This window comes from Erigeron canadensis, chromosome 4, assembly GCF_010389155.1.
Source record: "Erigeron canadensis isolate Cc75 chromosome 4, C_canadensis_v1, whole genome shotgun sequence".
Lineage (NCBI taxonomy): Eukaryota > Viridiplantae > Streptophyta > Magnoliopsida > Asterales > Asteraceae > Erigeron > Erigeron canadensis.
In genome coordinates, this window is record NC_057764.1 from 31,029,587 (window position 1) to 31,047,272 (window position 17,686).

The 17,686-nt window shown below is 33.2% G+C and overlaps 2 protein-coding genes across 2 annotated transcripts; one reads left to right on the forward strand and one right to left on the reverse strand.

Annotated features, from left to right (window-relative positions):
* The first annotated feature begins 8,442 nt into the window (after positions 1 to 8,442).
* Positions 8,443 to 14,684, forward strand: LOC122597916 (endoglucanase 8-like). The gene is made up of 7 exons (XM_043770504.1): positions 8,443 to 8,683; positions 9,599 to 10,006; positions 11,099 to 11,191; positions 11,290 to 11,451; positions 13,179 to 13,290; positions 13,380 to 13,543; positions 14,079 to 14,684. The coding sequence occupies exons 1-7, from the start codon at positions 8,474 to 8,476 to the stop codon at positions 14,400 to 14,402; spliced, it is 1,473 nt and encodes a 490-aa protein (XP_043626439.1). The 5' UTR covers positions 8,443 to 8,473; the 3' UTR covers positions 14,403 to 14,684.
* Positions 14,685 to 16,329: 1,645 nt separating this feature from the next.
* On the reverse strand, positions 16,330 to 17,259 carry LOC122597387. Its single transcript, XM_043769986.1, has 2 exons — positions 16,854 to 17,259; positions 16,330 to 16,436 (listed from the first exon to the last, which is right to left on the reverse strand). The coding sequence occupies exons 1-2, from the start codon at positions 17,257 to 17,259 to the stop codon at positions 16,330 to 16,332; spliced, it is 513 nt and encodes a 170-aa protein (XP_043625921.1).
* Between the last annotated feature and the right edge of the window lie 427 nt (positions 17,260 to 17,686).

Below are 17,686 nucleotides of genomic sequence, written 5' to 3' on the forward strand. Positions count from 1 at the left end.
GATGCATATTGAAGCCTGAAATGCTACCCCATAGATATGTGACGTTATGATATGATATGAAATGCTTTGAGTTGTTATGAAATACATAATGAAATGAACTATGTTATGCAATGAAAGATGATATGTAACGATATGTTATGAAATATCATGCAATGATATGAGATGTAACGATATGCTATGAAATGATATGTAATGTCTTGAGATGAATTGAAATGTGATATATGTTGATGATATGTGAAATGTGCATGATTACATGGCTTGTTCATCTAGTTCACTAGACTTATTAAGTTGCCATGACACATGCACGTTTAAGGGCCCAAACGTAAAAGATGATATGTGATGATGTTTAGGTAACGTGGACACCTAAACTATATGTGATGAAAACCGAGCTCGTATATGATATGAAAGTGTTAAGCTTAACCCGTACTTGCCCTTGCCCGGTGAGTGCGTATATGGTTGCTTGGGTGGCTCCTTGCAACGTAATTACGTGGTTTGAGTATCTCCGGGTGGAGTGATTACCCACCAATGTCTTGAACATACGGACTACTCCTGGATTGGCTTGCCATTCCTTAACGACACTGATGGACCGCTGAAAAGCTTATCCATCCAGTCGGGTGTGAGGTTCCCTATTAGGTCTTATGACCACCTACACACAAACTTACACCTTATATGATATGAGTGGCTTAAGTCACACCTGGAATGATGTTATATGTGATGATGAAAAGATGATTAGGCACATCTAAGAAGAACGATCCTATATGAATGATGTTTATGGCTATATGAGATGTTATGTGCCTTAATGATGAAATATGACTTTAATACGTTTTAATTGGACAAATGTTTTTATAAGCTTGTGTTATCTTACTTAGCTAATTCGTTAGCTAACACTTATTTCTTGAAACGTGTTGTTCCTTCAGGTTTAACAAGCTTTGAGTGTTGACGAATAAAGAGCGAGGCATGGGTAGATTGCTTGAAAAGGATTATAGTTTACCCATAGTGGCTGCTCCTTTAGACCTTTGAATTTATGTTTAGATACTTATGAATTGTATTGACTTGTGATCGGTTGTTTTATGTTGGGCAACCGATGGATTTCCATTTAGACTTGTTTCAATGATGTGGCTAGTAACACTGTTTGTTGAATAAACCAAACTGAAATTATTGGTTTGGACTATTAAATGTTTTTCCGCTTTCTTTAACGTCGTTAGGCGAAAATTTTTGAAAATCCATATTTTTAAATGTTGGGTGTTACACAACAGAGTATCTAGCCTACATTATTCTAACTGGGTCCACACCAGAGAGCCCCTTCACCCTCAATACCTAATAGAATGAAAAACCCTCAACTAAACCGTTTGAAGACACGACATTTAATTGGGATAAATCCATGCTCTCTCTGCAAAATTCAAACATGCTTTACTGAAATACTTTATTTGTGAAGTTCCTTGAAATGTTTTTTCCCGTCTTAAAACCTCCAACATGTAAAGTTGATGCTTAATCATTGGATAATGGGTATAATGGGAAGTACAATATATACTTATGATTTTTGATACGAGTTCAAAATATACAACATTCTTTTTAAACATAACCATGTTTAACATACCTCAATATTAAAATAACCAATATCTATTAAATCTTTAACTTCTCTCCTTTTATATATATAGAAATTCACAAGAGTTACTTTTATACGACAAAAGCGCGCCAAGCAGGAGCATGGCCACTTGGTGGGTGATGATAAGTTATCTTCTTGGATTAATGTTTTAGATTCTTTGTATCAGAAATTCAGAACAATGTAATGTAGCCAAAATATTATATACCCAAACACTAGCTAGATCGCATCATGTATACCAACTCCACCCCCATCCACACACACATGATATATTAGCATTTAAATGCCAGTTATAACATTTTACACATTCTATAGTTTTTTAAATTATCATATATGCGAACTTTTTTTGGGTCAATCATAATAACTGACCAACAGGAACAAACTGATTTTAGTATATTTTTCAATAATTTATTGTTGCATGTTCGAGAATCGTGATATCTAGCTAGCAATCACATCTAATTCACAATTTACAAATACTCCATGAGAGCGATTTTGATCTTTTTCTAAGTGGTGGTATGGACTGATATCAATAACATGCTTGTTCGAACTCATCTCTACAATCTTATATGTTCAAAGTTCATACAGTTAATGAACTAAAAGCATGTATATATATACTTACTTTTATATGCAAGTATTTTACTTTTAAAAAGTGCCAAAATACATAATGTGATTTACATTTCATTACAGAGTAAAATGGATAATGTTTTTTCTATTCGAAGAATATCAGGGAAGACATACATTTATATTCAGATTTACAAGTTCTATCCAGGATATTCCATGATCGTGGCTGGTCTAGACACTTTCCTGACCTTCAAGATTGTAATAACAACTCGAAACCTCTCATAAAGATCTTAAGGATCGTTTATTATTTTAGTTATTAAGTACCAAGTGTCAGTAATTATGAACAAATAATGTTTTTATTGAATAATTAATAAATAAGTAATTATCGGTTATTTTTGTTTATTAAGTAAAAGATAAACATTTTTAATTTACTTAATGGGTTGAGTAATTTTAGTTAAGCTCATTAATGCAAAAGTAAATAGACCCTTAGAATAACAATAAATAATGTTAGTATTATTCTTTTTTGTTGCTTTTATACGATTTAAGAAAAATTTAACCAATTAATATAGATAAATCGACACCATTGTTACTAACGGCCCCTACATATGATGTGGGATTATTACCTAGTATGGCCTCAAGCTCAATCTTCGTCTCTAACATGTTATTCTGGTTAGATGATTTGTGAGCGGCCAGTAGTTTTTATAAATGGACGAGTACCAAAATGATACCAAAGGCAAAAAAAATTACTCCAATATATTGCTTAACCCAATTTAATTTTTGACTAACTCTTTCTTCAACTATGAACTAGTGATATTCTGTTGGCCGTTAAAAAAAAATGAACTAGTGATATTTTTGTGTGTTTTCATTTTAGAATAGGACAAAAGAAGAGAAAAAGGCAAATGAATTATCCTAATTGGGACATGGGTATCTCATAAAAAGTCGGTGAGACCGTGAAAGGGTAGAGGGGCGCAAGGCAAAATATGGTGATGTGTGTCTTAAATTCTCCCCCACCTTCATTTACGACTATCACTCCCCCGCCTCTTTTTCCCTGCCCACTTAACAAATCTCCAATTTACAATATCATTGTTTTTTTTTTCTTTGGCTCTAGAAAACTACAGTATTGTCACCAACACTTTTGCTATTTTACTTTATATGTATAATTATTACATTATTACAATATATCATATAATAATATATTTGATCAAACCGCCCGGTCCTACTTAATTAGCAATTAATTATCCTCTAGTATAATACTTACTAGTATCTTTTTATTCTTAGCACACTTATATCTTATAAATATTTATTAACGTTTCGCCATTGAAGCATGCACCTACAAAACCATATCATGCTAAAAGTAATTGATACTTAGATTTAATAAATGAAGGATGATTAATCTTCTTAATGTATTAGTCTAAAAATCTTCATAACTTATTAGATGGTAACATGTGAAAATTCAAAAGAAAAGATTAAAAAAAAGATTAAATGCGATCCACTAATTGTAACATTCATAAGGCTTTAGGAGGATTTAATGTTTAGAAAAATTAATCATTTTTTCCTTAATAAATATATACGAGATTTAAGTTGATAAAATGCAATCCACTAATTGTAACATTCATAAGGCTTTAGGAGGATTTAATGTTTAGAAAAATTAATCATTTTTTCCTTAATAAATATATACGAGATTTAAGTTTTTAGTTTCATACACTTGTAAATTAAACGAAATATTGCCTTAAAAGAATCTGACATGGCTAATAGAATTTGGTTAGTAGTTAGTAGTAAGAGCTACAAAAATATATATCACCGTTTTTGGAAAATATTGAGTACGACCTGCAATTTGGTTAGTAGAATTTGAGAAAGAATTTAAAACATGTGTCCTTGTGCCAAATGATTACTAATGAATTTCAATGATTAGGAATTATTATTACCAATACCAAAATAGGCAATTATATTGATTAAATCTGGACTAAAATGTTACTTAACAGTTTCCTTGATCTAAACGTTATGTATGGAATATCAATATTTATATACTTTATTGACGTGTCAATGTCATAGGATGTGTTCCATATCACCAGCTTCATAGTGTGATGGGTATCGAAAATATATAATGGAATGGTGATGGAATATGATCCGTACTAACACCATCTTCAATGATAGAACTTTTTGTTAAATGTTTTTTTTTTTAAATTTTTTGATCAAGTTAGTGCTCGGTAAAAATTATACAAAGTGTTTAAAATATTATTCAATAACAAAATAAGGAGAAAAGAGAGTGCTATATTTTTTGTCTAAGGTTTTATAAAAAGTCTTTCACTTCAATAGAAAAAACTTATACAAAAGCTTTTTTGAATAATAAAAAGCTTTATAAAAAGCCTTATAAAAAACTACATTGGAAATGCTCCAAGTTTATTGATATGAATATAATAAGCATATATACTATCGTATTGTGATCGTATAAATATAAAGGAAATAATAAGTATAGCATTTTTTTGTTTTATATTAACAATCATGTTTTATATTATTATAGAGTACTATAAGGCCTCTCCCTATAGCCATCGTCGACACATCGTCGATGGGTCTTCGACCAGGAAGCTATAGGGAGCTCCTCGTCGACGGCTGCATCGTTCAAGCTAGTTCTATCCATCGATGAGAGTAGACAAAGGGGAGCGGAGGAAAAAGCCAAAAACAGGAAGAAGAAAAAAAAACTTTTTTTTTTTGAAATTTGAAAGCAACGGTCATTTTTTTTTTTTTATCTTCCTTCTATATATACTATCTTTCAATCCATGCAATACATCATTCATCAAACCATTTCAAAATACCATTCAAAAAACCATTCCACAAAACCATTCCATAACCATTCCATTTCAAAATGCCGAGGCAATTGTGGATTGAAGCCGAACTTCATTTGGTGATCATGTGTTGGATATGGGTGATTGAAATGCCTAACCTAACGATTCGGATGTGTCCCTATGGACCTTAATATGCGAAAGGTTCAATGCGAACACGCTTGAACCTCCAAGGTCCAAAAGTCAACTAGTAGGTAAATTCAACAAAATTCGCACCGAATGTAAGCAGTTTGAGCCAATCTATTCGAGGTTGAAGGCACAGGGGACTTTATCGGCTGAGATGGTTTATGTAACGGCTCATCAAGAGTACCGGGAGAATTATGGGAGGGACTTCAAATACGAGCGTTGTTTCCAGGAGCTTATGAATGTTCCCAACTTTTTTAATAATTAAGTGTGTTTTCGTTTTTTAATTGTGTTTTAGCACTTTGAATTGTGTGTTGTCTGTTACTATTGTAATGTTTTTAAGTATTTGAATAAAATTAGTCTACTTTAAGAACATAAGTTTAATCATAGTTTTAAAACATTAGAAGCTTAATAAAGAAAAACATACAACATAATATTAAAAGAGGCCACTTATTTCTTTTGGGCATAAACTGCTTTGGCCTGGTTGATGAACTCATTTAGGGTGATGACCGCGCAAGCAATTTCTTCCACAGCTTCTTGAATCTTGTCAAACTTCCCCTGCAAATAAGTAAAGTATTGACACTCAAGCTCAGTACAATGGCCCGTTTGTATATATTTGATTTGTTCTTCACACCATTTCTGTTTCGCTTGAAGTTTTTTTTACCAATTAGAACAAGGTTGTCTTTGCACATTTGGTGGTCGAGGATATCAGCTATGATACTGTCATTCACTTGATCGATAGTCATTCGTGGTTTTAGGTTAGGGGCATTTGATAAAGAAGCCATTGCAGATGTATAAAAGTGTGAGTTTTGAAATGAAATATCTGGTAATGAGACAATATTTATAGCTGAAGTCACAGACGCTCCTCCAATGTTCAAAATTCAAAATATTTACATTTATAGTCCCTCAAACGGGCAAAAAATATTTACAGTTACAGTCCCTTAACGACTAGCTACATTATCACTATATAAATAAAAACTCAGAACCTTAACCAGTTTCATCACATTATCACGGCTAACTACATTATCAATATTCAAACTTGTTTCATTTGCTTACTCACTTACCATTCCAAATGGCTTCATCATCATCATCATCATCATCAAATAAGAACATTCACCGACCTCGTTTCACCGAAGATGAGATGAAAGCACAAATCATGGAAGATGTCAAAGAGGACACCCTCCTTCAAAATGAACTCTCTGGGGAACTGCTTTACCTACGGAAGAAGAGACACCAATGCGGCCAACACGATCAGGAAATAGAAGCACCAGGCCGCAGGGTCTCGAAACACAAAGAGACATATTCTTATTTTCTGCAGGATGAGAGCAAAAGGGTGAAGAGGGCGAACAATCATGTTTTTAAGGCCGGTCACACGTTGACCGGCCAATACACTTGGGCAGAATCGTACCACGACAACTGCGGAGAAGGCAAATTAACGTGGGAAGTGAAATGCCCAGAACACGACAAGTGGTGGGGCAATGAAACGGCTCACCGTAGATTAAGAAAAATGTCAATAAAAGATGATGAAGAGTAATCGTAGCTTTATTATCTATTTCGTGTTTTAATCATGTACTGTTTTTTTTTTAATTATGTATTGTAATGTTTAATTTTAAATAAATGTTGAATTATTAATATTTTGTTTAAATATAAAATTAAATAAAATAAAAGTTGAAGAGGTGTGGAAGAGGGGTTATAGGGAGTGATTGTGGAAGAGGTGGATGAAGAGAGAGAAAAACTGATGTGGCAGTGTGGAAGAGGTGTGCAAAAGGGAAAGATGAGGTAACTATAAGGAAAGGCCTAAGAGAGTATGTGATTGAAAAATGATTAACGTATAGCATTAGAGCTCATCACCTTCTATATAATACAAAGTTAAGGAGTTTTGTAAGCTTTTAGGTAAATTTCTATCAAATTTTTTTGTCAGCTTTCAATTAAGTTAATCCTGAACTAATACACAACAAACAAAATCAACAATGGTGGTAATATTAAGTAATTTTGTTTGTCAGTGGATGATACTATTACCTAAAAGGAATATCACTTTTTTATATCTAAATAATAATAGATCAAAGAAGCACCTCAAATTTACCAATACAACTGGATACAAGTGTAAAATAATTGCAACAAGGATATCAGGATTCTTACAAAATACTCATAGCAAATTTGGATTCAACAAATTTTATTACCATGAAAATGATAGGGTGAAAAATATTGGAATGTTGTAAACGGCACAATTGTGGGGACTGACTAGAAGCACCAACGGTTACTTGCAATAAATCCCATCATAACCCAGTCAATTACAATACCCGACCCGACTAGTCAAACCACTAACCCCATAAGTCAAACAAAAACCCTGTTTACATCGGTATCCAAACCCACACCCATCCTTTCGGACCCAGTCACGTGTTCACCTCTAATTGGCCCATTCTCTAAGAATCCAATGACCTACTTTACTTTACTTTTTAGCTAAGTTACTTAAACGGTCCTTTTATTTATTGTAACTTTATATTTTTCTTCTTTTATATGTAATACAAGTATATAGTTTTTTTCAACTTGATTTATTGAAAAAATAAAAGGGCATAGCACACATAGTAATCTAACAATTTTCTATTTGAATAGACCATGAAAAAAAAGGTCGTCTTACCTCTAAATTCTTACTTGATTAAAAGATAACTTTACCGTAAAAAAAAAAAATTTCAAAATTTATAATTAGCATTGTTTTATATGATCGACATACTAGTACTCTTAACAATATTACATGCTCGTAGTCTCTAACCAAACTATGAAAGTAGTCTAACAATAAGATATAATGATATTTTAACAAGATATCTAAGTTACGAATCTCTTTGAACAATCATATTGGGTAGTTAAAAAAGGAGGTCAAAGACAATAACAAGAATATCTTAATTGGAATGTGTATATTCATGCCCAAGAGAGACCTATTAAAACAACACGAACATAAAAGTTTCTATTTATTTACATATTTATCGTATCTTGTATCTACTAGGTTGTCTTAGTTACAGTCTTTTATAAATATATATACTTCTCATTTATGAAATTCTCTATATATTTCTGTAAATCTTCATTCAAATCATTCTAAAAACACAATTAAAATTCATCCAAGATACTTAAAAGATGTTTAGTGAGTATATTATTACCGCACAACCATTTTTCTCATTTGTTTGCAAAACAAAAAACCAACAATAATAAAGTGAGATAAACTACAAGGACTCTTTATGTAACTTACACATATTCATTTTTTTCTTTTTGGCTATAAAATCCAAACGACGACGCTTCCACTTTTACTCACCATCACTTTGCTTCCCCTTCCCGCAACCTCCAAAATATCAAAATGGCGCCAAAACCGGTCACTTCTCCGGCGGTTTTCGCCATTTTTACTCTCTTTTTGCTTTTTTCATCTTCCGTCACCGCACATGATTATTCAGATGCTCTACGGAAATGCATTTTGTTCTTTGAAGGTCAGCGTTCCGGCAGACTCCCGCCGGATCAACGTGTCCGGTGGCGCAGTCATTCCGCATTGCACGACGGTTCTACTGCCGGAGTAGTTTTTCCTCCTTTTTTACTCGTGTAGTCTTTTATTCTATTTTTTTAACTGTTTTTTGAAATGTAGGTCTGTTTTTTATGCTTCTGATAAATAGTAGCTTCATTTAGGTGAAAAAATATGAAATATTTTCATATTTTGTTAAAATGTAGTTTATTTGTAAGTTACAGCTTCTTTATTTCTATTTAATTTTTTGAGTAATATTTTACTGAAATGTACCTTTATTTTTGATGTTTTGGCATTTTTTTTAACACACTCTACTCAAATATAGCTTTAATCCTTTTAGTTTGTTGATTTATATATATATATATATTTGTTAATACTTAATAGCATATAAATATCAAAACTCAAAAAAACAAAAGAAAAAAAAATTTAATTTGTGTAAAATGTACTGGTATTATTATCCTAAGAATCTGATTATTTGTTGAAATGCAGGTTTAATATTTGGTATATCTAGACATGATATGCTTTAAGCTATATTTATATACACTTACCCATACCTTTATATCTTATATCTATATATGTATCACATACTCTGTATTTTAACTGTTATAAAAATATGTTTATATGTGAAACTTATTACTAAAAAGAGCTTTATAATGTTGTAAATATCATCATTTTTAATTGTTTAGTTGCATACACATTATCTGTATCTATCTATTTCTGTTTACTAACATATGGTGATTTTTAAATAGCATTTTAAAGGCCTAAAACATAAGCCAATATGTTAAAATGCACATATATATATATACATAATTTTTTTTTTCTTGTATATATATCTATGAGTTTTGTACTACAAAATGGTAGCCTAGTGGTGGCAGAATGTTTCTTCAAAATGTACCTGATTATTTATATTTTCTATTAAAATAAATAAATAAATATTTATAATAAATATGGGGAAAAAAAAATGTGCAGGTGGATTTAAGGGGAGGATACTATGACGCAGGGGACAACATAAAATTCGGGTTTCCAATGGCATTTACAACCACATTGCTGGCGTGGAGCGTAATCGATTTCGGGCGAATAATGGGGAATGAATTAGGGAACGCCGTGAAAGCCGTAAAATGGGGAACGGATTATTTACTAAAAGCAACGGCAACAGAGGGTGTGGTTTATGTACAAGTTGGTGATGCGTATTCTGATCATAATTGTTGGGAAAGACCAGAAGATATGGATACTTTAAGAACTGTTTATAAAATTGATCGAAACCATCCTGGATCTGACGTGGCTGGTGAAACTGCTGCTGCTTTGGCCGCTGCTTCTATTGTTTTCCGGTCACGTGACCCTACTTACTCACGTATTCTTCTCAATCGTGCTGTTAAGGTACATTTCTTTCTTTCTTTTTTTTTTTATTTTTGTCATCTTGTTTCGTTGTGTTGTGTGTGAGTGGGCGACAAATGTTGCTTTATTTCTTTTTGTACGTGGCATTTGGTTATTGGTGGTTTCTTATTAAACAAATTGGAAATCAGGTTTTATTAATTTGGGTTTAAATATTGAGCGGGGTTTGCCGGTTTAGGATTTTTGCTTAATAAACTGGTACCTGTTTGGCTGTTTAAAAGAAAAAGTTTATTTTTATTTTATTATTATAAAATAAACATGATAAACAGTTGTTGAGAGAGTGTTTATTATTATTTGTACAAACTCCAAAAGTTATTGCTACACATATTAATCAGAAAACTTTGTTTTCATCAATCTAATGGCAAATATTGAGAGAAACATATTTGCACTTACTCTTGTACATTGTTTGGGCATTTTTGTCAAGAATTGAATAGTGTGATTTCCGGTTGATAAAGGGTTGCGTAGATATGAAAAAGTGTGTATGATCTTTTATGGATTGAGAAGCAAAGAGATGGTAATTTTGAATGGTATCAAAAGTAGTTATATGAAATCTTATGCTTAACTTTTGTTTGTTTAGATTTTGGAGATTAACTTTGGAATTTTGTGAGGACCATAAAGATAGGTGTGGGTGGACAGTGAAAGTTACTTTTAGAAAATAAAATTGTAAATGTCAAATGCTTTATTCACATGGCATGTCATTTATTGATATTCTGTTAAGTAGCTTATTTTTTTTTTCCATGTTAAACCATCATGTTATTATCAAAAAATTAATGTGCTTTTATATGGTCACTTTTCTATATGTTGTTTCTGGTTATAATAGTTACTGTTTTTTTTTTTTAATTGTTATTGAAGTTTGCAACTGCATTCATATTTTTAGACATATTAGTTATAATTTCTTTTGAATGTATATGTATTGATGAACTATTCTTTTGTAGAACAAAAATATTCTATCAGAGCTTGTTGTATTTACTACTGTAAATGTAAATGTTACTTGGTCAAACTGGACATTTTTCTGTTAACTTTAACGCCTCCCAAAGCAAGTCTTGTTGTATTTACTACTTTGATTTTCGTTATTAGGTCTTTCGGTTTGCTGACACATACAGAGGTGCCTACAGCAATTATTTACACTCGGCTGTTTGCCCTTTTTACTGTGACAACAATGGTTATGAGGTACTTAACCCTTTTGGTACCAACTAACAAAACTGATTATGTATATATCCTATTTGAGTAATTTTTATAATTAATAAGATGAATGGTTATTGGGGCAGGATGAATTGTTATGGGCAGCAGCTTGGTTGCACAAGGCATCAAGAAGAAGGCAATATAGGGAGTACATAATAAGAAATGAAGTCATCTTGAGAGCAGGAGACACCATTAATGAATTTGGGTGGGATAACAAACATGCTGGCATCAATGTTCTCATTTCTAAGGTACATAAAAAAGGACCATCTTTGCTTATTTATTTTGTACAATGAAAGTACTATTATTACATTATATATGTATTCACGATGTTAGCTTAGCAATTAAAGGATAGGCACTATAGTCAGGAGTTAAAATCATGTCACATGTCCCTTCCAGCAATTTGACTGTGAGACCGGTTAGTAAAAAAACGATAATAAATTAGTTATCCGCAGTTTTACATGATATTATCTGATATCTAGTTATAAAATCATACACAAACTATTTTTGATCTGATAACAATATGTTTTTTCTTGCTTTTCAACTTCACCTAATATGGAAAACTTGTTATACTTCGTTGCATTTTCAATAATACATCTTTGTTCACGTACGTATGATCTTTTCAAAGTTTTGTCTTATATATATGTCGATATTCCTCTTCTCATCCTGGTGTCTATTCTAATAAACACCATACTACCCCTAATACCTTTTACACTGTGTCAGCCTAGTCACATGGTTTATATTGTGTAAATCTTGTTTACATCTTAATTGGAAACAACAGCTGGGTCCCATTATAAGTGGGTCCTTCACTATTTTCATATAAGAATCGGTCAAATTGTCAAAGACTCATTGTGTAATGTCCATCACTATTTCAAATTATCAAAGTTTTTCTCTCTTTATTTTCATAAAAAGTTACTGTATTATTATTTCTCTTCTATATACTGAACGTTTCTTTTCGATTCAAAGTAATTTGACCTTGTAACGATCATTCAATAATTGGCTCTTGTGTAAACTTTTGACATTGTGAACTATAGTACTTATTCGATGTGTCAACATGCTTTTTCTGTATGTAGTTTTAAAGTTTTATATGACCTTGCATTGACACGACTCGTGAAATTTGTCATCTTAGCTTAAGCTAGTTTTTTTTTTTTGTTGTTGGATTTTGGTTTATCTTGCCTAGATTATATGTTGCTTTTCTAAACTTAAATCAGGCCCATGTTGTTACTTGTTAACATTACAACAATGTAAAAAATACATGACAAGTCATGAATGTGGGGTCTCATTGTCTATATAGTATACTTATACTATACAATATAGAATTATAAGACCATGTCCTTGTTTTCAAGACCAGTGTCCTCTCTAGCAACAAATGCAGGGACTATGTCTATATGGTGTCTTTACTCTCAAATGGAATGGACTAATGCTATAAGTTATAGTACCTCCTTCATGTTTAGGTTTCTGTGGGTAATGTGGTGGGACCTACTTAAAGGTCAGTGATTTTCTGCTAGAATGCATGTGCATAAGAAAGAAAGTAGTGACATTTCCTTCTCAATTTCCATGCTTTAATGGATAGAATGTTAAATAAGCAGCTTATTATCCTTCAAAATATGATGGTGACCTCACTTTAAAACTGGATAAAAATTTGACATTATATCATACATATCTCATTTCCCATTTCATAGGACTGTCCACAACCCATGTGCATTGTTATCTTTACATTATGATCATAATTGGTAATTATAATACTATAATAGTCAAATCATATAAGCTTAAAGTCTTAATTGGATAATTACGCTAAGGCTGATTATGCACATGTTCCTGAAGCGGGTAATGGTAAAGACTATTTACATTGCACCTTTCCCGTGCCACACTCATGGGAAGATTAAGTATTGTTGGCATTGACGTTTTATGCACAATTGCATTGTTTCGTTACATTCCTGTCACAGTAAATAACAATATGTTACAAACATTTTTGCAGGAGGTGTTAATGGGAAAATCGCCTGATCTAAAGTCATTTCAGAACAATGCCGATGCATTTATATGTTCTTTGTTACCCGGAACAGCTCATCTTCAAGTTCAATACTCACCAGGTCTGTTTTTCTTTTCTTTTTTTTCCATATTTTTTTCTAAAACCTGTCTTGATATGTATGATAGATAAGGTTGGTGTTGTTAAAATTAGGTGGATTGATATTTAAAGCTGGAGGAAGTAACATGCAACATGTAACTTCACTATCTTTTCTGTTGCTGGCCTATTCTAACTACTTAAGCCATGCCAATCATGTGGTGCCATGTAGTGATAAATCAGCTTCCCCCGCTCTTCTCAAAAGTTTGGCAAGGCGTCAAGTAAGTTAAACTTCATGTATTTATTTCTATATCTATATGTATATTAGTATTAGTATATTGCTGTTAATAATGATTTAATCACTAAACTTAACCCTCTTTTTTTTTTTAATCGCGTTTATACTTGAAATGGTTCAAAACATTGGTTGGGCATCTATAATTTTCAAACCAAATTCTTGTGAAGAAAAAAAATGAGAAAACATTTGGATTTTGGAATCTTGTAAAATGCATACCAGTGATGTACTGATGTGCTGCGGCGAGTGATGGGCGTTTTGAATTTTCAGTATTGTTTTCGGGCCCATAACATGACTTTGGGTTGTTGCCAAATGTATGGCTGCCATTTACTTCGGCCCACATATCAAAATTAGGACAAATTATATCACCAAAGTTATAATATTGTCTATCCTTTTACACACAAAATTAGGACAAAAACTTTCATAAATCTACAGACTACAGCTAAACCAATATTCAACCCCCAAAACAGCTAATTTTATATTCTTTGTTAATTTTTTTTTTTACCTTTCTCTTCATTTCATAGGTGAATTATATTCTTGGAGATAACCCAATGAGGATGTCATACATGGTCGGGTATGGACCTCGTTACCCACAAAGGATTCATCATAGAGGCAGCTCTTTACCTTCGGTTAGAGTCCATCCAGCTCGTATAGGTTGCAAGGCTGGGTCACGTTACTTCTTTAGCCCAGACCCAAACCCAAATGTATTAGTAGGAGCTGTGGTTGGTGGGCCTAACACGACTGATGCGTTTCCTGACTCTAGACCGTTCTTTCAAGAATCCGAGCCTACAACGTATATAAATGCACCGTTGGTTGGACTATTGGCCTACTTTGCTGCCCATCCATAATTTGAATGTGGCGTGCAATGTGTAGTGGTGCGCAAAATGGTCACCCTGCCGTTTTTAATTTCTTACCCTTATATAACCAACCGTTATTAGTATCTTTATCCAAAATGGAAAAGTTGCAATTGTATCTTCTTATCGAATCAATCATGTTCACATCACTTGCCACCTGATGAAGGGGGCATTATTATTTAAGTAAATCTTGTTGTATTATGTAGCTCAAGCATTAAAAGCTATATCTTATATGCTCAATTTGGTCGTTTATAAATGAATTAATTAATTTTGCTATACTTTGTCTATTATTAGTTTATTACCAAGAAGTTCGTTTTCAAACGGTTTGGATTAGTTAAATCATTTGCAACTACTAATGCGACATAAAACATACATGAAGAATGTGTAACATAAAGAGACAATTGAACTTATAATCTGATATCATAAGCCCAACAATCTACATTTATAAAACATGGCCTCATGGCTGCTTGCCTGCTTCACATATAGGTCTATTCTAATTTCTAAATTTATATATCAAGCATTTAGGGTTTTTTCTTTTAGAAAGATTTTCTATCTGTTAAAAAGAAAACAAAATCAAACTTTCTAGATATGTTGTACGGAAATATATAAAGCAACTTTTTTGTAATGTCTATATAATACTTTATTAACATTTTGTAACTCTAAATTAATAAAGCCACTTAAATTATTTATACATGAATAGTAACTTGCAAGATGTATACCAATGTTTTGGAAATCATATTTGCATATTTTACCGGTAGGATAAGGTTTAATAACCAAATACAGCTTAGGGGGTAGGGGGGGGGGGGGGGGGGGCGGCGGCGGAGTGGGAAGGGATAAATTTATCAACCCTTCCAAAATCAACCAATAAAATCCCGATAAATTTCCAACTCTCCCAAATTATTATTTTTCTTTCTTCTTTTTTTTTTCTTCTTATTTATTAAACTAGACAAATTATTCAACTACAAATATTCAAATAAAACATGTCCATTACATATAAAATTAAACATACTAGTACGAAATTAAAAAAAGTCCAATACAATTATTCAAATAAAACTACTAGATATTTAAAAATTACACGGTCATCCATACTCCTCTCCAATTTCTCGTTTTCTCTTAAGCACCCATGCTAGAAAAACCGGATAAGTGATGTCGTTGTGCGGCTCCTTAAAAAACTTCATGTCTCCCCTCTCGGTCTTCCTACTTGTTTGTGTGATTTGGAGGTCCAACAACTTTTGTGTCTTCTCTGTGACTTCGACCAACAATTGTTCCTTCTTTTGCGCATATTAATCAACCGAACTATAAACACTCCCCGCCCTAAACGACGACGATGCACCAACCTGATTTTTTCCTTTTCTTGGCCGAGTGGGGGTTGAATCTTCATTCAAATCAGGAAGGACAAGAGCAGGATCATTACTACTCGATTCATAGTTACCATCAAGCGACTTTCTTCGCTTATCAGAATGGGTGGAAGATGTGCCGGCTTCAACTGGAGTCGCTTGTTCCACCCATTTGGCTTCCTCTTTTCACAACATCCCAAGCCAACACATGTGGAAAAGGTTTGCCCGTTTTATCGCTATAGTCTCCCAAAGCCGTTTTCATCACATCAATGTTATTACACCCACTCAACCATAGACGATTCTACAAGTATAAAATAAAAACAATTCGAGACTTTCATCTTAAATCAAACAGACATAACTCGAAATACTTAAAACAAAGCAAAACGTTATATATATATTACCGCTTGGTGATAAAGGCCGTTAAACAAGTTGATGGCTCCATTCATTACATTCCATTTGGTGTTTAGACTATGGTGACTTCGAGTTGTTCCATCCATGAGTGACGCAAAATGATCTAAAATCCTTTCCCAAAACTTATCTCGACCTTGTTCATTCCCGACAACTCTACACGTGGATACATGAATCTAAGCTTTAGTCAACGCCTCTTCCTCCTCTTGACTCCAAGGTTGTTTTTCCGCTCGTTTCTTCTTTTTGCCCAAAACATCTTGAGCTTGTACTTCTTGGACATCATCTAAACAAAAACATAAATCGAAATCCAACACATATTTACAAAGCAACAGAAGCATATCGAAATCCATGTGATACACAAGTGATGCAACATATCGAATGGTTTAATCGATTAAACAAATGAATGTGATACACAAAGCAACAGAAGCAACAAACAGAAGCAACACATTCCATTCATATCGAAATCCATCGCAAAACATTTGATACATATCGAAATCCGTCACAAATGAATCACAAATCCATATCGATTTTATTCAATTCATCAAACTAAATTCATCACAATACAACCGAAGCAACAATACACTAGTTTAATCAATTTTACTTCTCAAAGAACACTAAGTACACATCGATTTAGGTAACAAATGCAAGAAAAAAACAAAAACAACAAACAATATGAAATCAAACGGGTCGAAATCAATACCTTGCGTGTTTGGTTGCTCTTGCATGTTTGGTTGCTCTTGCGTTTCAGGGATGGCAACATCATCATCAGGCAAAGGTGTGTTACGGGTATGCAAAAACGGGTCGAATTCGACTTCAGCGGTTTGCTCAATAACATATGAATGTATAATCGACGGCAGTGGACCGTAAACGTAACCTTGTGAATACGCCGGTTGTGGGTAGTAAGGTTGAGGTTGGGGAATTTGTTGTGGGATTTGATGTCGAATTCGGTGTGGGATTCGATTTTGATTTTGTCGGGGGATTGAAGCTCTCGGTTGTGGCATATTGGCTTGATTCGGTGTTTGATTCGGGGGATTGAATGGTGTCCGATTCACTGGAATACGTCCTTGTCCACCACCCACACCATTTTTTGGCTTCCTTGGATCCATGGAAGAGAAGAAAATGGGGGTTTTGTTTGATGGGGTAAATGAAAAGAAAAATGGAAGAAGATAAAAAAAGAGGGGAAAAACTTTTTTTTTTTTATTTAGATGGGCTGCAACGTTCACAAGACATGGGGCCCACACTCTCTCTCCATTTATCACCAGCGGGTATATTACCCTCCCACCAAACCGCTAGCCCATAAATTCATAGGTGGCGGTGGTGTAGCCGGCAGTTTCGAGCCATAAATTGGCCATACCAACCTCCACTCCGTCCCCCCTTAATAATTTAAATGATTAAAATTCACAAACCGAGGCAAGGTTGTTTATGATTGAATCTCATAGGCATTCTTATCATTTAGTAATTCAAATAAGATTTTGTATCTTTAATCTAATAAGATCTTGTTTAGTCTGTTTTATCCGCCACATGTGGACCGAC